General features: G+C 41.4%; 2 protein-coding genes across 4 annotated transcripts in view; one reads left to right on the top strand and one right to left on the bottom strand.

Annotated features, from left to right (window-relative positions):
- SLX4IP (SLX4 interacting protein) overlaps positions 1–4,799 on the top strand; it is a 138,431-nt gene extending 133,632 nt beyond the window's left edge. For 2 of the 3 annotated variants that reach the window (XR_013345779.1, XR_013345777.1), the window contains 2 exons: positions 276–353; positions 4,383–4,799. The gene's annotated coding sequence lies outside the window, so the exon portion shown is untranslated. The remainder of the gene's footprint in view (positions 1–275; positions 354–4,382) is intronic. The other variant, XR_013345780.1, reaches the window with a different exon arrangement.
- JAG1 (jagged canonical Notch ligand 1) overlaps positions 3,060–22,126 on the bottom strand; it is a 34,020-nt gene continuing 14,953 nt past the window's right edge. Inside the window, exons 4-26 of the mRNA XM_077814081.1 lie at positions 19,271–19,525; positions 18,011–18,071; positions 14,411–14,541; positions 14,030–14,149; positions 13,445–13,558; positions 12,748–12,861; positions 11,797–11,910; positions 11,335–11,381; positions 10,669–10,842; positions 10,096–10,246; positions 9,561–9,725; positions 8,970–9,083; positions 8,127–8,240; positions 7,926–8,039; positions 7,687–7,803; positions 7,148–7,175; positions 6,944–7,029; positions 5,933–6,046; positions 5,629–5,738; positions 5,313–5,546; positions 4,865–4,996; positions 4,263–4,413; positions 3,060–3,517 (exon numbers count right to left, since the gene is read on the bottom strand). Of these exons, the coding sequence (XP_077670207.1) occupies positions 3,060–3,517; positions 4,263–4,413; positions 4,865–4,996; positions 5,313–5,546; positions 5,629–5,738; positions 5,933–6,046; positions 6,944–7,029; positions 7,148–7,175; positions 7,687–7,803; positions 7,926–8,039; positions 8,127–8,240; positions 8,970–9,083; positions 9,561–9,725; positions 10,096–10,246; positions 10,669–10,842; positions 11,335–11,381; positions 11,797–11,910; positions 12,748–12,861; positions 13,445–13,558; positions 14,030–14,149; positions 14,411–14,541; positions 18,011–18,071; positions 19,271–19,525 (3,218 nt within the window). The remainder of the gene's footprint in view (positions 3,518–4,262; positions 4,414–4,864; positions 4,997–5,312; positions 5,547–5,628; positions 5,739–5,932; positions 6,047–6,943; positions 7,030–7,147; positions 7,176–7,686; positions 7,804–7,925; positions 8,040–8,126; positions 8,241–8,969; positions 9,084–9,560; positions 9,726–10,095; positions 10,247–10,668; positions 10,843–11,334; positions 11,382–11,796; positions 11,911–12,747; positions 12,862–13,444; positions 13,559–14,029; positions 14,150–14,410; positions 14,542–18,010; positions 18,072–19,270; positions 19,526–22,126) is intronic.

Genomic DNA, 22,126 nt, shown 5'->3' with positions numbered 1-22,126 from the left:
AATTGTAGTTGTTAAATTAGTAAAGGCAAGTTCCTGGCTTACCTTAGGTCCAAAATCTTCAGTGGCGCTGCTTTGCGGTAAAATGGCTAACCCCATTAAACATACAGATGTTAACTGAAAAAACCAATCCTAGCTCAAAGTACTTAGTTACTCAACTTCAGATTGCTGTGCAAGAGGGCTGCCAGTTCCCTTTAAGCAGTTTTAAAAAGAGCTCTGTTTGTGGAAGTGGATGTGGCCTAGACAAATGAATTGCACTAAATATTCTGGTTTTTTAGTGCTGCTGGGAACTCACCACAAGCTTTGCAGAGGTGGTGGCAGGCTGCTCCATAGCTCATCTTATTGACTTCCATTCGGTAAGTAGCAAATTGACAATTCTCTGGTGTTGCAATGAGTCAGTAATGTGACATGTGATTGTGAAGACTAGAGCACTTTCAAGTTGGTTATACAGTGACAAGCTAGAAAGTTTACTTTGTGAATGGAAAAAAGTTGTACTTTAAATGATCATCTAAGGCAGAAAGTTAAGTTTTGAGTGTTGCCAGTGTTTCTAGATATTCTTTTTGTTTCAATGAGATCCTATTAGAAATTCCTTGCGTAATACTAGAATTTTACAGTTTATATTGAGTTCTCTTTCAGATAAGAAATCCCTCCGATATTGTAAGATAATGAGCCTGGTCCTGCAGTGTCTGCACTTTACACTAGTGCAGTCTAGGTCTAACACTAGCAGAATGAGGGTTGCAGTGTCTTACACCTTTGCTCTGAGTGTGATTACACTAGGCCAGGGCAAATCAGGCTCAACATTACCACAAGGTTTCCATGGTAAATATCAGAAAAAATAGGTCCTCTCAGCTACCCCTCTAACTACTACACCAGCATAAAAATTCAAGTAACTATTGATTTTGGTAGAATTCATCCAGTTTTATGCCATCAGCAATGGAGCCAGTCAAACAAGAGTAATGCAAATAGGGCTGCTGCCTTTATGGACACTCACTGCACTAACTGCCCAACACCACATGTAAGCAAGTGTAATTCCTTATGGAGTACTTGTTACTTCAAAAACAGCTGTTGTGCTTTCTGGAAACGAAGGAGGAAGATTAGAATTTTTGTGGAGCTTTACCTGCCCAGGTTTGAATCTGGCTGAGCTGTTCCATGGCCCATGTGAAGTGAGCTTGTGGTGCAAGCCCAACTGCTTACATCACAACCCACCATTGCCGACACCTAAGAGAGCCCAAGGCTATGATGGGCATGCCTCTCTTCACCCCTTCAGGGAGTCTCACAACTGCAGTGCATGAAAGCTTACAACACAGTAGACTTAAGCAGCCTCGGCCTGATTTAAAGCCCACTGAAAACCAGTGGGAGTCTTTCTATAGATTTCAGTAGTGTTTGGATCAGGCCCTTGAGTACATAGCTCATCTACCCTTTCTCTCACTAGCTTATCACTGGCCATCACTATTGACTAATAAACCTTTGGGGTGACAAAGCTAGCTGGAAGTGCCTCACTGAAGCTTAATAACCGCCACGCTGTTTCATGTTTTCATACAAAAAGTTTAATAAATATTACTTTTTAAGATTTATTGCCAGGAACAAAAACACATCAAAGATGCATTTTCATGTTCATATAACACTAATATCACAAGGTATCTTCATGATCTCACTGGTTAACCAATGAGACTACTAGGTTTATAAGCCTTTTTGATCTTAACATTGTAATAGCACTTCGATTTCCTCACTTGTTAAGGCGGGCAGTGTAATCTATGGCAAATCTACACAGTGATCTTACTGGACATTCTACTGTTCAAGTATTCAACAACTAGCTTATTAGAATACTCCCTAAATGCAGTAGATTACAAAAAAAAATCAAATCTACAAGTGGTTCAGTATTACAATATTCATGGTGAAAAAAAATCAGAATTTACAAAATGAGATTGCTGTGCTTCCAACTTCACACGCTAATTTGATATTTTAATTAATTACATGCAACCACTCACATTTCATCTACATAAGAGTTATAGCTCATTTTTGTTCCCTTAAACTGCTTTGTAGCAGATTATCTGCCTGTCACTCTTTTTCAAGTCTAAAGCAGCAAAAAAAATAAAAAATTAAAAAAAATATTGTTCTAATCTAAACTGCCTCAGTCAGTACTTACAAATAGTCTTAAAGTGATACTATGGAAGGTGTTTGAAACATTTGACATTGTACAAAAAACAAAACCGTATCAAGGCATGAAAGCCTGTCCTATTGTTAAAAATAAACTATTTTTAGAACACCTTAATTTTGGCATATAGGCAACATGTAACAAGAAAATAAATTCAAAATAAAGAAGCCACAAGCTTACAATGCTATCAAAAACCTTCAACTCTAAACATACATATAAATAAAAAGGAATGATATTTAAGGCTCTTGATTATTAAGTTAATAAATCAAATATACACAGTGATTAATAAAAAAGAATTATTTACATATCTATACAAACTTCTACTTTTAACACATTTTCCTCTTTAAATTCTTCATTTACCAGCAACTGCTGACATCAAGTCCCCTCCCACCCCAACAAAAATACAATAAAAAAATAAATAAACTTATTTTTTGATAGTTGCTGTGGTTCTGAGCTGCAAAGGCACTTTCAAATACAGAACTAGTTGTACGTCACCATAAAACCAATATACAAAAAACTCAGATTCAATAAATAAATAAAATGTATTTTCTATAAATGTATAAATCAGGACACATCTGGCAAAAAGAAAGTTGACACTAAAGAGGACCTAATAAGGCTATGCAATACCTTATGAAACATTTCCATGATGTATCAGCTACAGCTGAATTTACATTAGGGCACTTTTGACTAGTTTTGCATAGATGTGAAATGCAGCACTTGGTATTCCAGCCAACCACAGCAACTATCATTGCCAGTGTAAGCCAGCTTGTCAAAACTTAAATTAACACAGGGATTCTAAGTAAATAATAGCCTTAGACTCAAATATTACACAACAGTTTAAGAACTACAAGCTCTGAGTGCCTTATAATGATATTGAAAGGCCCTGCATGGCAGCACCCGCTGTCTGCTATACAATGTACTCCATCCTATTTAAACTTTGTGCACTTTCCAAGTCTCTGTTGTCTTGTTTGTTTGTCCAGTTCGGGTGTTTTGTCGGAGTGCTATTGGGGGGCTTTTCATCTCTGTCTACCAGCGTATACGCTGGCTGTTTGGCAAAGCGGCTCTTCGGCTGGTGCTTGTCCATGTCGTCTTCCTCCACCTCTGAGTTGTGTGTCCTTATTTTGGCGATTTTGGAGTTCTTGTTTTCATAGTCTTTGATGGGGACCGTGTTCGCGCCGTGTTTCTCAATGGGGTTCTTGATCTGATTCAGCTGCTCCCGCACGTTGTTTGTGGTGTTGTCATCGGATGCCGTATGAGTGTGGCTGCTCTGCTTTCTGCGTTTCCGAATGCACCAGAAGAAGGCAGTTACCAGGCAACAGATCCAAGCTACTGTTAAAACAGAGCTCAATAATGGCACCAAGAAATCTGGAAGACAGACGTGAGACCAATTAACCTCACCTGTAAAACGTTTCAGTTGAGACTCTCCCCCACAAAAATACCCTCTATACATAAGCCTTCTTTATAGAAAGAGGGTGGCTGGAGACAATCTCTTCTTAAACAACAAACTAAGTTCTTAGTGAGTGCTAAATTCACTTGAGTGCTGCTGACAAATAGCCCAGATCACAGTGGTAATGCAAGCTTCCCTGCACTGCCCTGCCAAAGACCCTAGCCTGGATGGAACATCTCTTGGCCTGAGGGTAATTTGCTCCATACTCATTGAAATCCTTGGTCTCTCTGCTTAAGGCTGTCAACAAGAATGCCAAATTTCTGAAGGGTTTGTCATGGAGCAGGACTGTCCACTAGGATCTTGACTGAGACTACCCAATTCATTCCGTGTGGGGACAGTAACAGCCATCACATAGCAATACTTGTCACTATCAAAAGCCAGCAAATGGCACCTGGGTATTTTTTCCTTCCTTCTCCATGGTGCAGGCCATTTGGGAAAAGAGGGTAAAAAGGTGACAAGGGGATGACTTTAATGGCACTATTTTAGAGGAAAAGTCAAATCTCTTTTAGGACAGTTTGGCACAAACTTCAAGGCCAAGATTCAAGATTAGAAAGTTAAATAGTTTGAAACATTTGGCCCACTAAAACCAGTGCAAGTTGTATTGTAAGATGAAGCTGCCTCTTTACAAGAGATGAATTTTTGGAGTCTCAATTTAAAACTTACCCGTTTTATTTTTAACTGGTCGCCGCTGTACCCGGACTTCTGCAACGGCAGCAATTAGTGTGTTGTTTCCATCACGCTTACTAACAAGGTCAACAATTTTATCTGTGATTTCTTTGACAGGGTTTTCATCCTTTCCTATATCTTCAGCACTCTAAGACAAAAGGAGTCTAGTTAATATTGGATACGAAAACTATATCATCCATAACCAACCATCGCAAGCAAGCCTCTGCAATCAGTTGAGAGTTTTCCAGAAGGAAAACAAAAAAAAAGATTCAAAACAAGCTCATCTAGAGGCAGAGATCAATCAGGAAATAGAAGACATGAAGGGATGACTTCTAATTCTAACTGTTTTGCTACCTTAAACTATCAGAATTGCTATCAGATGTTAAACTTTCAGGCACATTATGTTACATCTAAAAGTAGGATACCCCTACCACTCTCGGAAGAAACTGCACTTGAAGCCATGGGAAGTGCTGATAAAGCCTAGAATTATGGTTTTCATTAAATCCATGTGTTACACATATCCACAACCTGTTTTTTTTTGTTTGGTTTTTTTTTTTTTTTTTTTTTTTTTTTTAAGAGGGTATCAGAAGTATACTTACAATAGCAACATGGATTTCATTGTGTGCTAGGTGTGAAGGCTCACAGGTAATGTAGATAGAATATTCAACAGAAACATTCTTCAAAATATTCAGATTCCTCAAGTCACTGCAAATGTGCTCAGTGGTAAGACCCTGAAAATACAAAAAACACCAAAAAACCAAACACACAAGTGAGAATTTGGACTGGAGGGGCTTCAAGTAGCATCTTCTGAAAAAGCACCGTATCCAAAAAGCAGGAATTAGTAGATACCTAGATATGGCAGAGCTGAAAATCTGTGTATTGGTGACAGGGCAGGGATCAGGATCAATACTGCAGATTTCCATTGAAAGAAGTTAGAAGCTCTCCACAACATTTGACTTGCACAAATGAAATCATTGTTTTGTGCAATACCACATGGCAGCTTGCTTTCAGTAGTCTGAACAACATTTATATTACTATGTTACTTACTGAGACCATCAGCTCTTTGTTGAAGGTAAAAGTGATGTTGGCACAATTGTCCTGATAGTAAGAGTCCGAATTACATTTGGTCTTTATCGGTTGTTGATTTGAAGGCCAGCATACACCCACTCCAGAACAGGGATGTGTAAAGCAGTGGTCATCCTTAATAGGGACACAGGTGTGGCCAGCTGGGCACTCGTGACCTTTGGCAGATATCAAGCAAGGTCTAGGACCACACCAAACCTAGAAAAGAATGAATTTTTATAGCACCGCTGTTTGCGATATAGCTGAAAACAATGCAACCCAGATACAGTAAAAAGCGTACTTTAGAGCATGCGACCTTTCCATTCCAACACTGACAGCTATTGCAGTCATCATCCCATTTAGCGCCATCAGGCATCACTCGCCCACTGTTGATACAAGGCCTTCCTGTAACTGAGAACAGAGATCAAATACAGTTAAGGGTTTTTAAAAACCCAAGAACTTGTCCTGTTGGATTTTCTAATCCCTGTGCCCAACTAGTATTTATGAACTTTCACATTCTTAAACATGCTCCTCCTACTAAAAGTTGCTAATATGCAAGTAAACTGGATCTGATACTGTTGCTAGTCACATGCTGCCTGGAATACCTTCTTGGCATCTTGAGCCACTGCGACCAGGTGGGCAGATGCAACGATACCCATTAATTTCATCCACACATGTAGCTCCAAAGGCACAGGGTGATGACTGGCATTCGTTGATATCTGTGGTGGAGGAGAAGTTATAAACAGTATTCTACATAAACAGGTGCGTGAGAGAGACAATCAGCTGTACTGAACGTCTTTGTTTTTCCACAGTTCCCAGGGAGCTAGATTCTGATCTCCATTACCCCAGTTCAGTTCTGAAATAACTCCTAAAGTCACTGGCATTACACTAGATTTACACTATTCTAATGAAGATCAGAACCTGGCACTGCATGGCTATTTTAAGCTCTTAAAGGGCAAGGACACATTCTTTGTTACATAAACAAACCTGCTCACTTTTTCCTCTGACACAGTGCAGGTTAGCCCACATACTAAATACTTTGGCTGATGACCACTTTAAACCCCTTCCAGTTTTATTATTGCTATGAATAAGTCCATTTCCATGGCTATGTTATTAAGATAGGTCAGTGTCCTCTTACCTGTAATTATTAAATTACAGGGTACTTATACCACCTCAGGGTCTGTAAGTGGATTATTAATTTACAAGTATTTTAATGAGCATGCTTCCTCCTCAAACAGAAAACTCTGCAGCATAAACACGTTCTAACTGGGAAGATTACGCTGAAGGACAGTCTAACCCCTCTGCTGAACCAAGACACATCCTTGGAAGTATTAGGCATATACTTAACCCAAATGGTTTTCAAGGGAATTTTCTCCTGCCCCCCCCAATCTAGAGATCACAAATAGAGTCCTGCGCAGATACAAAATTTGTATCTGCATCCAAGCCGCAAAAATGGTCCACAGATATCTGTGGATTTGCAGGGCTCTAATCATAAATGCCAGATATGGACAAGTGTTGCAGCTGAACTGATCTGCAGAGCAGAGTTAAAACTTTTGATTGTGCAGCACATTTTAAATAAGCATTTGTCAGATCAGCAAGAATCATAAAACACTTACTTATCCTGCAGTCTGGACCGGCAAAGCCTGGAGCACATTCACAGCGGTACCAGTTGTCTCCATCAACACAAGTTCCACTGTTGTAACTAAAAAAGGGTCAGACAGGAGAGCTCAGTTCACCAATATGCAAATCACTAGGAGTAAGACAAAAAACAGTTTAACGCAAAAAGATGACGTGAAAGACACCCAGCTCACATAACTTACCAAGGATGAGGACTGCAATCATTTGTATCTGCAAAGAGAAAATGACAGACATGAATATAAAAGCCATGGGCTAGTACAGCACTGCCGTCAGTGAAGATGTGCTGAATTTCCACAGTTCCTGAGCTACATATAGTTAGTTTAACTTTTAAAAAAATATGCTGAAATTCTCTGCTAAATTGATTCCAGGCTCCCACCACAAAATTTGTTAGCTACGCTGGGGAACACATGTACACAGGAAGAAATCCTTGTAAAGAATCTAACAGGAAGAAATGAGTGGAAGCAGACAGGGCTGCTGGTAGAAAAAGAATGTAGGAGAAAACAAGCCGACATCTGTCTCCACTTAGCTCATTTGCAACTTTCTCATGCCCAGGTCAAGGCTCTATCATAGAATGTCATTAAAAACAAAGATTCAGGTGATGCTAAAGCCTACATCAAACAGTTCTCCCTTCTGGTTTCCATCTCAAATCTCAGAGGGCAACAGGATGAGCTAATGTTCTCATCAGGCAACACTTTGGAAGAGCTCAAGCAGAGAGACTTACTCTGAGTGCAAGTAGGTCCTTCCCAGCCCTCTTTGCAGACACAAGTAAAAGAATCTCCACTGACGACACAGGTACCACCATTATGACAGGGATTTGGCAAGCAGCTGCTGTTTCTCGCTGCAACAGAAACAAGAGTTGATAAGGATTTGAAAGCCATCAACTTAAGTGCAGAGGGAGGGAGGGCTTAGCCCCAGATTGAGAGCGTCATCTGCTCCCTGGAGGTTACAAAGCACACTTACCTATATTACAAGTGGCTCCTTCCCATCCAGCAGGGCACATGCACTTGAAAGTGTCCCCCTCATCGTAGCACGTTCCTCCATTATTGCATGTAGCCTCATCGCACTGGCTATCACCTAGGAAGACCAAACCAGCCTTAGTTCCAGTGCTCTCGCAATGCAGGACAGCAAGTGGATGAAGACTTGTTAGATGCTAAGACTTACGGGAGTGGCAAGTTTTTCCTTTCCATCCATTTTTACATTCACAGAAGAAGTCGTTAACCAAATCTCTGCATGTCCCTCCATTGTGGCAAGGGTTTTTACTGCAGTCATTAATATCTGAAAGTATTGAGAGAGAAAATGAGCAAGAAGTGCACAGCATCTTTGGAGACACTTCATGCTTGACAGCGGCATGTTCTAGCCCTGGATTTGGCCCCAAATCTCTGTTGGGGATTATCTGCTTGCAGCTCTTAATCTGCGATCACTGATTTATTATGCTTATTCTGTATTGTGTCCCCACAGCTCATTTTGTTTCATGTCAGTAAACCTTTCTCTAGTCCCCCAACATAAAAGCCACCAGGAACGAGGCCTAATTACACCGTTTGGGTGTCAGTCAAAGGCTAGCAGTTCTTTGCAGGCTCTCCCCCCGTCTGCTGCCAAGACATGCAAAACGCAAGCGCCACATGCAGATAACGAACACAGTTTTGCTACTCTAGCAAGTACATTAATGCTTTCTGCTGGAGACGGTCTACAGGGTTAGACCACCAGAGCCAACTTCTAGTTCCCACTCTGCTGCTAACTTGGGCAAGCCCTTTGTGACTCAGCCCTACCCTCATCCCCAATTGTACTTACCTACCTAGCAAGTGTGTAATGAAGCTCTAACTCCCCAAGCATTAACAGCCCCAGCCCAAAACTCAAAAGATTTCCATTGACTTTAGGGGGCTTTGAATCATTCCTCAAGACTACAGGTGGTCACTGCACATTATAAAGACTGTACATTCAAAGTTTCTCCTCCCCAACGCTGCTTCAGGATCTCTAGTCTTCATGGGAGTCAAGGGTTTAACTTACTTGTTTCACAATAAATTCCTTCCCATCCATCACTACAAATACATTTGTAGGAGTTGATGCCATCAATGCAAGTACCACCATTTTTACATGGATTGCTTTCACAGTCATTGATATCTGTGAACAGATTGAAGAAACTAGCTAAGTACAATTACTGGAGACTGTATAATTAAGCTTTGCCAGAAGGAACACCCCCCCCCCACACACACACACTTTCTAGAAACACCATTTGCGGATAAGGATTACAAGAAATAGCTGAAACAGACTAAAACTGAAAAGCCAGCATGAGTTGCCCCAGTAATATTTTTCTAAAAGATACACACACTTTAACAGAGCTTTTAAAGGCAACCCATAAACTCTGAGGTGAAATCCGGTATTAAACACTTCAGACCTTGTAAGCCTACATTTCAAGGCTAGAGGATTTGTTGTAACACTTCCCCATAGGCCTAGGGAATTCCTGGCTGCCTCACCCAAGAGCAATATGCAAAGTTCCAGGGTTTGCTGTGGCAGAGCAAACCCTTTAGTGGTCTCACAGGCTGGGATTTGCGAAAGGCAGATTCAGGATCAGAGAACAAAAACATTGTTAGTTCTTACTTTCATGGCAGTAGGTGCCAGTGAAGCCTTTGTTGCATTCGCAGGTGAATTTTCCACCTGCTTGGCTCTTGCACTTCCCATGGGGACCGCAGACATTTGAAGAAATATAACGAACTCCTTCGGGTGTGCTGTTAGAAGCCACAGCCACTGTACAGCTGTCAATTACTGCAGAAAAACAGAACGGGAAGTGATCTAGTCACATCTATCAAGTTACCAAGCAAGCTGGCTTCTCATCTCCTCCAAGTTACTACCCACGTTTTACTTCCAGAGCCTAACTGAACTTCACAGCAGGTTTTAAAGAATGTATCTTACATCCAAGCATTGACCCTGTGCCAAATTCAGCTCTGGTGTACAAGAAACAGCTTCATTGAGTTCAGTGGAGCTACAAACATTTATTTCAAGGCTGAATTTGGCCTGCTGAGCCTTATTTTGGGAGAAGAGTTGAAAATGTTTTTGGGCACATATGCACGTGCACAACAGCCTCCCCCCCCCCCCACACACACCCCCCCCCCCCGCATGTGTACGTAACACATACCTTCACAAGGAGTAGTGCGACAGTGATCTTTCAGGTGGGAGCAGTTCTTTCCCTCGTAATCTTCAGGACAGTTACAGAAGTAATCTGTGTTCAGATTGAAGCACTGGGCTCCGTTCTGACAAGGGTTGGGCTCACAATAATCTATGTCCAACTGTAAACGACGGGGAAGGGGGGCAGGGAGAAAGTGAGCAAAACAAAGATTTGATTATTACTCTGGTCAGAGCTACAAGCAGCAGACCCTGTGGAATCTGACCCTTTTATCTGCTCCCACTATTAACAGTGCATAATACAGAGTACAATTATACATGCAGTGATTTCAACAGACAGCACTCGGATACTTAACAGCCACTGAAGGTTAACAGTGAGCATGCAACAAAACTTGACACGCGAACACTTGCAATCTGTTTAACTAAAAATCTTCAGCAGCCATGAATTTTTCACAAGCATTTCCTTGGCAGGCAGCTATACAACTACAGTATGGTTCGCTGGATACAAGGTATTCAGTGTGTGCAGACCTAGAAAGGGCTGATAGGAACTCCCGTAATCTGGGGCTTGCATTTCAGCCAGGCTCACCTGACAGAGGTTTCCTGAGAAACCAGCAGGACACAGACACTGGAATCCATTGATTTCATCCTGACAGTGACCCCCATTCAAGCAAGGGTTGCTGGCACATTCATTGATGTCTTTCTCACAGTGATCTCCTGCGTAGCCAGGCGGACAGATACATCGATAACCATTAACCAAGTCCTGCAAAGGAATATTCAAGTTTAAAAAAAATTTTTAAAAAGGCCTAAACTATATCACCCCTAACATGCCACCACTGTCTCAAAAACCTTAGCGCAAATTAAACATGGCAAGAGCATGTTTCTCAGGATGACACATTAAGCCAAAATTTAAAACAAAAGACACATTTACTGTGCATGTATTATAATACTGTGTCTGTTTATTGCAAAGATTGTCACTGGTGGTGAAGATGTGTCATTTATTACACAGTTCTACAGTCCCCCTGCCCTGCTCCCCTAAAAAGGACACCTCTCCTCTGCCCCCCCAACCCCCCCACTATAAGGAGCTGAATCCTCAACTAGTGTAATACGACCTAGCTCCCGTGACTTCTGTGGAGACATGCTGATTTACATCTGTTGTGTATTTGCCCCATGTATTTTTCCTACATCTTTGGTATTCAGACTCAACTGCTTTGGTTTCAACATTTAATAACCATCTAAAATATGATCAACTCACCCGGCAGGATCCTCCATTCTGACATTGTCCAAGACAGTCATTAATATCTGCAATAAAATTAGGACACATTTAGCGGCAACTCACATTTACTCTAGACACTACTAGTTCAAGCGTCTCGAAAACTCTGGCTACATAAACCTTTTGTCAAATTTCCTGCATGCCTTCCTTGTGATAAGGTTATTATAATGGGTGGGGATCTTCAGCAATTCTTCTAGTACAGTTTGTGAAACTTCACACCATTGTTTTAGTCACCTTATCAGAACATAGCCACATTAAAAGACTAATGAGTTTGATAAAACTGTATTTTCATTCCAGACAAGCTACTCCCTTTCTGAAAAGATCACTGGCTATAAGGGCTGCTTGCTTGAAGTTGAAAGTGGTGCTCAATTCAGTGGACTGTATAGTAACTTTCAGCTTTTAGCAGATCAAGGAGCTGGACACAGAATGCCCCCAGATGCTTACTTATATCACAATTCTGGCCAGACCAGCCAGCAATGCAGTCACAATAGTAGCTGCCAATCAGGTTCCTGCAGGAGTTGGCATTGACACAAGGTTTGCCTTCACATTCATTCGCATCTGAAAGACAATTTGAACAGCAAAATGTTGAGCTGCAGATACAGTGGGGGGGGTGGGGGGAGGAAATCTACATCTTGTTTTCATAGCAATAATCAGGAATTCATTCAAAGTTAAAAAGAGCCTCTAACCACCAGAGTGGAATAAAAGGCAATCAAACATTAGTCTCTGAAGTACCTTTTGATTTCTCTCTAATTACAGCATACTGGCTACACTAATTAATTGCTAGTTACCCAGCCACTCATTAAGAAAAAACTTAAAAAAAAAGAACAAAACAAAAGACAATGGAGACTCAATCAAGCATTTCGGAGGAGCACTGCAGCTTGGTCACTGGGATTAGTATGTTGCATAAAGAATGCAGACAGCTCATTCTTCATGAGATCACCCACATTTTGGAACCCAGCTGTGAACTCCTTGGTCTGGAGGAGTTGACATGGCTGAAGAGATACAGCAACTTTCCCACAAGGCCAAAGGGAGGAGAAGGAGTGGGGCAGAAACTCTCTAAAAACAACAAACCCTGGTTCATCTGCAGTTTAAATACCTACATAAGGCTTTGTTCGCTTAGTTGTGATACTTAGGCGTTTTCTGCAATAACTAGTGTGTATCGATAGTAAAATGAACCAAGGAAGCCATTCTGAGTTTAGTTTAGGCCTCAGTTCTGCAAACATCTCTACACAAGCTGAACTTTAAGCACCTGAATAAGCCCGTTGACTTCAATGGAGGGACCTGGGCTTATAGTCAAACGTGCTTAAGTGTTCGCAGGATCAGAGCTGCCAGTTGTGCAGTTTCTCTTGTAGCAGTTTTGTCGAAAAGCGTGAAATACAGCAAGTCAATATTTACCTAGCTGGCACGTTTTCCCAGTCCACTGAGGTGGGCAAACACACTTGAACCCATCAACGAGATCCTGGCAGGTGCCTCCATGACCACAGGGATTTGGAGAACAATCATCAATATCTGCAAATGAAGGGCAGGAATGGGAGGGAGAAACTTAGATTTGTTACAAGATACCAAAGCTCTGGCACCCCACTGATAGAATTAGTCTGCAGCAGCCACCACTATGATCTGTCCATGAGGGAGAAGAGTAGGCTTTCCTTGAGCTTTCTGGCCTTATTCTCATTTAGATGAAGATGCTTTTAATTTACATCGGAGCAGCGTGAAGGGGCGTAGTGTAAATGAAAGCTAGGCCTGCTCTCTTGAATTTATCGTAGGCTCTAGAAGCAAAGTTTTGGCAAGCTGTTAAAACAGGAGTTAGTGGTCTTGAGAGACAAAGCATTGAGTTTAAGACACAGTTTGTTCTAATTATTTTCCTGAGTGTATTAATAGCCCCACTAATAGCAGTGCATCATCAGAAGAAATGACTTAAAACCAATGCAAAAATTGCAAGAGGTATTCGCAAGCTTCCTGGAAGCACAAGTTTGCTTCCTGGACAAATGCAGTGGTTACAAGTAAGTTTTGTAATATTTAGGAAGAAATAGCCTCTTACTACAATATGTGGTTTCGGTTTTTTTTTTTTTTAAATTCCTAAAGAATCACTTACTAAGAGTGCACGTTGGTCCAGCCCAGCCAGGCATGCACACACACTCAAATCCGGTAGAGGTTTCTAAGCAGCTTCCTCCATTGTGACAAGGATCAGAAAGGCAGGCGTGTTCCGCTGCACCAAACACACAACCACATCAGTTTTGGGACAGCCCAAGGGTACTACCAGTAACCACACTACCACTCCCTCTGCGGATTTCCACGCCTGGACCACCACACAAGACACCGCTATCTTATTCTCATTAGCACCCTTTGGTTTTACACAGTATCAAGCAGGCAGGAAATCATCTTTCATGCTAAGCTGACCTGATCAGCATACCGTGACTTATATCTGCTTGGGTTAGAGCCAATTTAGCTCTCCTACCAACTCCAGCACTCCTTAACAAGAGAGCTACAGAAGTCATCAAAAGTTAGACGGAGTCTGATTAAGGAGATACCAGTCATTCACCATGGAACAACTGTGAGCTCCTCAGATATCCTTTCCCAACATTAGTAACAGTATTAAAAATGCCAGCTTCCCAGACAAGGTGTGCAAAATAGCCACGAAATGCTAGATTGCAATTCGCAGCTGTGCCAAAGCACTTACCGATTTCACAGTTCTGTCCTGAGTAGCCCTCTGGGCAGGAACACTGATATTTGTCAGGCCCAGTGTTGCTGCAGGTACCACCATTCAAACAAGGCGGGTGAGTCCCACAGTAGTTAAGATCTGTAAGAAGAGGAGCACCAGAATACACGGCTTGAACAACGAGGGGTTTGTGCTGTTACGTTCTATAAAGTATCTAGAGTATCTACACACGAAAGCGGGCCAGGACAGAGGAAAGATAAGTGTGTATGCTAACAACCAATGCATGGCAGAAACAAAAAGGACAAAAAAACCCACCACGTTTCTGGATGCTTTCTCTCAATACTAAGTCCAACAGCATTAAAATTCAAGTTTTACACTTGGCTATCTACAAGATTAGCATACCTTTATCACAGAGCTGACCACCCCAGTTGGTTTCACAGAGGCATTGCCATGGTTCAATGCAAGTGCCATGGACACATCCTGGGTGCGGAATGCACTTATCACAGTACTGGCCTTGCCATCCGTACTGACACCTTAATAAAAACAGAACAGGGAAACAAAACTTGGAATTACTTCCAGAGAGTACAAGGGACTGCAGAACTCCAAGGTTTTAAGATAGATGGGGCGGGGGGGGGAGGTGGAGAGGCGGGGGGGGAGGGGAGGAGGAAACCATTCAAGGTTTGTTTCATGGTTTCTTGTAAACAAACATTTTAGCCGTTTTGCCAAGGTCTCTAAAGCCGGCCTGCTCACAAAAGAATAACTGTTCTGAGAGAAGCAGCATGGGGCCATTCATCACAATAATACTCTATTCTGAGGCTCATACAAACGAGGCAAAGAGGGTGGGTGCGTGCAACAAATCAATCTCTGGACTTTGACAGAATGGATTATACATTTAAAAAAAGTCAGGGGAAACAATGGTTATCTGGAGAGCCTCATGAATGCAAGGTTCCAGGCATTCGAGCCACACGGTGTGTGCAGGAAGACAAACAAACCAAGCCATAAACACCAACTCAGAGCCCATTGCAAGGCAAGTCATAAAGCACTAAGCAAGTCATCTCAATCTTAGAGGAAGTTACCTTTAGTTTCTGCTAGATTCTGGTAGAAGCCTTTATATAAAGTTATATAACATGCATGATAATGGAATTTTTAAAAAGGCTCCCATAATTTGGTGTTTGGTCAAAAAACCCTCCCTTTCCCTGTACTTCAGAGCTAGTGTTTACACTTGGTGGGGGGAGAATATCTAGTCACTTCGCATTCAGGTCTAAACTAGTTTTATCTACTGTCTAGAGTATGGATTTTAAAATATAAGCATTACTAATCTTCAAACTACAGAGATTCGTTTGATTTTAAAAAGGGTAGGAAGAAGAAATATTTACTGTGCAAAAGTAAGACATTTTCTTCAATGTGAGTGCACTTCAGACTTTCAACAGTTCTATTTTTCACAGGAATTAAAATATATTGGGAATTGAGGGGTTTAAGTGTGAAGTCAAGGGTCTAACTAAAGTAATGTATTTCATTAATGGGGCCTGGCGGTAAGTGATCAGCAGCAATTATTCACTAAGCCATCACTAAATTATGAAAATAAACCTTGTGAGGCCATCAGGTAGGCTTTCAGTTTTCAAAAAAGCTGTTCTCTGACCAGTAAATCCATCTCATGGGAAAAGCTAGAGGGCTCTATGTGATGGCTCATCACCCACAGCTAGTGGTAAGTTTAACTCCCCTTTCTAAAAATCCTCCTAATTAATTTTTTCCATAGCTATTTCAACAGCAGCCTGTTCAAAGCCCATGTGAAACACAATGTTCCTATGTGTCCAACTTGCAGAAGTTACTTTGTGAGCAAAGGACACCAAAAAATGGAAAGGGGGGGGGGTGAGAGAGACAGTCTTTCCCCAACAACTCATGGAAAAGTCTTTCCATTTACAGAAAGTGAGAAGGATGCAAAAAGACCAAATTTAGGATCTGAACCTGCAAAATTCCATTGAATCCAGTGCTACTACTCACATGCATGCAACTTTATTTCCAAGTATGTGCAAGAGAACACCTTAGTTTTATAAACATTTGCATCCCTTACACACTTCCACTCCCTGCTAGGAAATTGAGGCAAATCATTGAAAATCTTTAACTCTTACTTGAGTTAAACAAAAGCTACAGCAACAAACTTTTTAAAGAGGCTAGAGATCTGACTTCCATTTTGAAGGACAGGCCCAAAGCCAACAAAGAAGAGCAACAGGAATCTTCTATTAATTCCAAGACAGAAATCCATTAAGTTATTTTCATTTAATAACAGGCATGGAGCAGTTTCTCATGAGAAATGTGAAGTGCCTTTGCTTGTATAATGATTCATGAGTAAGTTTGGTTTTGTTGGCAGCTCTGTGTTGAAAAGATTGACTCTCAAAGGGGGAAAGATATTTTAAGTATGTTTGCAAGTCATCTGTTACACCAGCCCCCAGAGAAGCCTCTGCTGGGACATTTTTAAGTTCGGTTGCATTTACAACACAGCCGATATGACTCATCAAAACTTCAGAGGAAAAAAAATCAAATCTTATTTCTGTGTTCACTTGAAAAGATACGAGTCTCCCTTGGCAAGCAGAAGTTATCTGAGAGCGCCAGAAGGACAGCATTGTTTTAAGACTGTGCAAATGAAGTGTGGGAAAGTTGCACCTTAAGTAAATAAGAGCACTAGTGCGTGTCTGGGCAGTGAGCAGGAGGTGAGACTTAAAGAGAAAGACCTTAAAAACAAAACATCTGGAAACAATGCCGCTTCTGGTGAAGAGACAGCAGCCCTCACACAGCCTGCTTACTCTAATGACAGCAGCACAAATCCTTGGTGTCCATCAGCTGAGGCTGCCTCAAGCATCTGGCCCACTTCTAAAGGACCAATACTTCTGATCAGATTCACTCCAACAGGCGCCTCAATTAAAAATCTTGGTTTGGTGTTTTGGAGCTGGACCAGCTGACACCAATGCTGTTAAACATCAGACCCACTGGAGTCATGTCTTTTGCCTCACTCTAGCGCCCCCCCAAAGCCAGACAAGGGAAAAGCAACAGTGTCAGGTAGCATTGTTTTGTTTCCTACATGCAGTTTCTAAACTTTCCTTTAGGAAGGGATGAAAACTGCTCTCAGTTCCTTTTAACATCTTCTATCTCTTGCCAATCTTCCTCATTCTTAGCCGTGGCCATAGAGGATGTATGTAACATGCTGTCACTGGACCAAATGACTTCATACATAAGACCACAGCTCCTTATTCCCTGCTAGATGGGCACCATCAGTGGTTAAACAAAATTTCTAAGCACAGTTCATCTCTAAGTAGTGTCAATGTTAAAATATCCAATACTCTGCATTGATCAGGGAATAAACCTCCCCTATTGTAAATACCAATACAAAAAATAATTCAAAACATTCCAAAAATTTAATTGTTAAATGGTTCAGTTAGGTCTAAGCTCTGCTTTTCATTTTCTCCTGCCCAGACCGGAATCAACTTCAAAGCACAGCAACAAAATTCTGCATTCATCAGTGTCTGCTGACAAGATTCCATCCCCGCTATTAACCTCTCAGCACTCAGAGCCTGGCTCAGAAAAGCAAAAGAACCAAGAGATTTTACTAATCCCATTCTAAAGAATGCTTGACTTCTGCCTATTGATGGGAAAAGCTGGGCAGGGGGTGGGAGAGTAAGGAAGAAAAGCAATGCTGTATTTAGAACTGCTGGCAGAAAAGCCCACAGTCAGCAGTCCATTTTAAAAGACAAGTTGCACCAATTTATACAATTAGTTACTGCTCATTAGGAAGCATTCACCATAATTTGTTTTTGTCCCATTCAATTCATAAATGCTGCCATTTAAGTTTTTTCCCTTTAAGTCTCAGATGCATTTATAGCTTATCCAGTGCAACTGGCATGAAAAAGATGCCCTTGCCTGAAATAGCTGGACAGCTCGATTTTTCCCCTTGTCCAGCATTCACAGCATGAGTTGTTACAAATTTGTTAGCAAAATCATTTTGTTTACCTGCACTCTCCTGGAATCTTGCAAGAACCATGCTTGGGACTACAACCCTGACGGCAAATAGCTGGGGGGGGAAAAAAAAGCAAGCATCAATAAGTATGCTGTCCATTTCCCACATCCTCACACTCGTGGGAATGTTTTAATCTCTAGCTAGCACTGTAATCCTACCAAAGCCAAGGTTTAACAGGTCTCTTATATCAACTCTACTGGAAAGAGTTGTAGGGCGTGCCTTACGACAGCAAATCCATCCAGGCAGCTAACTAAACGGGGATCCCACATGATGCTGTTTTAAGAACCTGTGTCAACCCAAGAGAAGCCATTGTGCCTAATAAACTTGCACACCATAATGTTCTACAAGAATTTCTCTTTCTGCATCTGAAAGTGAGAGAAGCCCTTCCCTCACCTTACAAAAAATGCACTGCTAGTTGGCTTGGTAATAGCTAGGATTTTTTCCCCAGACCTGTGTGCACACACCATTTCAATGAGTCTAGACTGAAACTGCACATATATTTTATAAACACATTTTGCTGACAATCCATTCTTCCAGTTCAGGGTTCTGCATTTCTGCTGCTAAAGTTCACGCTGTTAAGGGATTGAGAACAACGTCCACTCATGTAGGAGACCGCCTGGAACTCTGCGGCTGAAAGGCTTATTGTTTGCCCATTGAGCTTCACGACACATCTCATCTTCCTGCTCGCTTTGAAGCACCACAGAAAACGTTCTGCCCCACGAGGGAAATCCTGGCCCCATTAAAGTCAGTGGCAAAAACCCCCACTGGCTTCAAATGAGGCCAGATTTCACTCCCTGGCTATGATGTGGGTAATCAATGTTACTCAATTGAAGAGAACACCTGCTAATATTCCAGTGCTTCTTGAATTGATATGGGGCTCAAAAGAAATGCTGGGTAAAGTTTAAACAAGTCATTAGGCACTTTTGAAAATTCTACCCATTAAATAGAAAGCCCCATAGAATAAAATCCATTATCTATATAATCGATACACGGGCAGCAGTGGTATACTGCCCAGCCAGTCTACCTTAACCCTGAACTGGATAGAACAGTCCTTGCCCAATCAATCCTTGGCCTCTCTGCCAAGGCTACCAACAAAGGCACCAGTGAGGGGTTACGATGGGGTGGATGGTTATCCTCTAGGAACCGGGCTGACATGAGCAGGCAACAGAATAGCAACCTCAAGGTTAAGTGCTCCATGTCCACTGAACTATCCAAAATTATTATCAGTACATCCTTCAAAATTAGTTACAAACCTTTGCTGCATTCTGGCCCCATCCAGCCTTCCAGACAAGTCTTGTTGCCGTTCTGATCACAGGTATGATGGCCGAAGAAGTCGTCTCTTGGTCGACAAAACTTGTTGCAGCCAAAGCCATAGTAATGCTCATCACAAGTCACGCGGATCTGGTACTCAAAATGGGCAATGCCTGCATTTTGTTTCAAGGTCTGCCACTGACGGCTCGGATTGATCATGCCGGAATGGGATGCCTTTTCGATAATGCTATCAGGGTCTAGAAGTCAGAAGTAAAGGGGAGGTTAATGCTTTGTTGGTCATCTGAACTGGATGGAAGTCCATCTCACAAACAGGATTTTGAGAGACTGCTGTATGCTGCCTTTATTTAACTGTGTGTCCAAAACGAAGAAAAAGTTGCCCCAAAGCCTATATGCCATTAACAGAAATGCACATACTGTGTGTACTGGATCAGAAACCAGACTGAAATCAGTGAGAACAGTTAGACCAATGCTGACCACCCCTTTTGAACAGCTCATCCTTATGACTCCCAATAAGGATCATAAAATTAGCAAATAGAGGAGGGAAAAAAACAAAACTGCATTTACTCCTACCTTTTACAGGGATAGGAATCTAAGCTTGGTGCATCATGCATTTTGCTCCACTTGGTCAATTAGTATTGTATTTGTCTGTATTCAGCATTTGTGAAAACCTCCAGCCATAATATTATAGTCTAATAAGGTAACCTTTCAAATTGGACAGACACATGCAAAAGGCTTGCAGGCTTCTGGAAGCCAGGTATAAAGAGTTTTCTAGAGGAGAAATCTAGTGACATTTGGCATAAGTGATCTCACTCGGTTTTGGCCAGGAAATACTGTGAAAATTAGCTCTTTAGATGTTAGCAGACACGAGCCTAACAGAGATCTGTGCAAACTCAAATTGCTTTATACATGTAGTATAGATTTCCCCTTCTCTCCTTAAAGAGCACTTCTCAAAGAGTTTAAACTTTGTACTTGACATTTAGTTCCAGCAAAATTTTCTGGCTTTTAGAAACCTACAACTGTCTAAATTACAGCCTGAAATAATAATATTTCACATGAGCATGGAACATTGTATATGTCTGTGGTATTTCACTTTGTAGTCCAGGTCTTGTGACTTAAAATGATCTGACACTGCCTTACGACCTGCTGCTAGCAGCACCTGCCTGCAGAGTGAAAGTTTATCATAAAATAGCCAAAATACCCTTGCAAACCCAGTGCGAAAACAAAAATAAAGTACCAGGCCAGACTTCTGTATATGGGAGCATAATCCACAGTCAGAAATATTCTAGATAGAAGGGCCCTTTGCCAGTAATGTGTTAGAATGCTCCATCTGAAGGACTACCACATTTAAGAATTAAAATGAATCAAAACATTTACTTGTTCTTTCAACACTTACAGTTTGGGACTTTACATAAGGCAGACTTGAAGTTGAATAAAACTTTTGCAAAGCTGATGAAGACACATGGGCTATTTTCTTTCTAAATTTCTTTAAATGTGTTCATGAGAGCCCATTTTTAGCTTTCAGAAGGAACTTCCAAAAAAGACTACTTACTCAGAGCAGTAACAATTCATCTCTAGCTCAAGAGAACCAAATAAATCAAAGTATTTGCTATCCCACTAGAGAAGCATGTTGATCTGTTTCAGAGTAGCAGCCGTGGTAGTCTGTATCCGCAAAAAGAAAAGGAGGACTTGTGGCACCTTAGACCAACAAATTTATTTGAGCATAAGCTTTCGTGAGCTACAGCTCACTTAATTGGATGCAATGTAGCTCACAAAAGCTTATGCTCAAATAAATTTGTTAGTCTCTAAGGTGCCACAAGTACTCCTTTTCTTTTTATGTTGATCTGTGTTTAAACTGTCATGGTATTCTTGGGTTCAGGAGTCCAGCGTCTATTGCATTTTTACAGTTCAGAGTTAATGGCACCAGCTTCTTATTTACTTTAGGTTTTAAAAGGTTATCTTTCCAACTCATTTTTCAGATCTATGATTAATTTGTAATATAGATTCTTCCCATTATGAGCAGACATGAGGTAAAATGCACTTAAGTGACTCAGAAGCCTAAATCCCATTTTCAAGAGTGATTTAGGTACCTAAGGACTTTTTGACACTGTTTTTGTACGGCTTTAACTTTACTGATTTCAACTAGTATAATTGCATCAGTACAACACTGTAGCTTGAATGCAATTCTGTTGGGATAAAGGAATATCTTGTGAGCTTATTTCTATAAAATTAGGGTCTCCAGTTCAGCAAGGTACTTAAGCATATGCATATCTGTTATTCTTCAGTGGGACTACTCAAAGGATAAAGATACACACCCATTTCACTCCATGGCACCAGAAAGCCATGTTTCCCTCAAAAAAAAAGGTACAAAGCTCCTCTTCTTGCCTCCATGCAGTCACCCCTCCCTCCATATCATTTGGGAGCATGTATTTCTTGCATAGATAGGTAGCTCTACCATGTTTCATTCAAGCTGCTTAGACCTTTAGGGCCGTAGCCACAGCCTGCTGAAACCAATGGCAACACTCCCATGAATACAATGGGTTTTGGATCAGATCTTTAGTGCACTGAATTTTACCATGAAATAAAGGTGACCGGAGTTGGTCTTTTTTGGTTATCATTAAAGTATCTTTCTTGGATACAGGTCACAGTAATATCACTGCATACGTAATTCCTGATGAGAGCTCATGTAGACATACATGACCCTGGTCAACACCTGCCATTAGCCATCACTCAGAGCAAAGGCATTTTCATCATCAAGTATGCGATGTTCTCTTGTATTCTTTCCACACCCTCCCCCCAGTCCCACCTGGCAGGACAGGAGGGGACACCACAGCCCTTCG

Source organism: Eretmochelys imbricata, chromosome 3, assembly GCF_965152235.1.
Source record: "Eretmochelys imbricata isolate rEreImb1 chromosome 3, rEreImb1.hap1, whole genome shotgun sequence".
Lineage (NCBI taxonomy): Eukaryota > Metazoa > Chordata > Testudines > Cheloniidae > Eretmochelys > Eretmochelys imbricata.
Note: the sequence above shows the minus strand (reverse complement) of the source record. Positions and strands in the feature narration are given on the sequence as shown.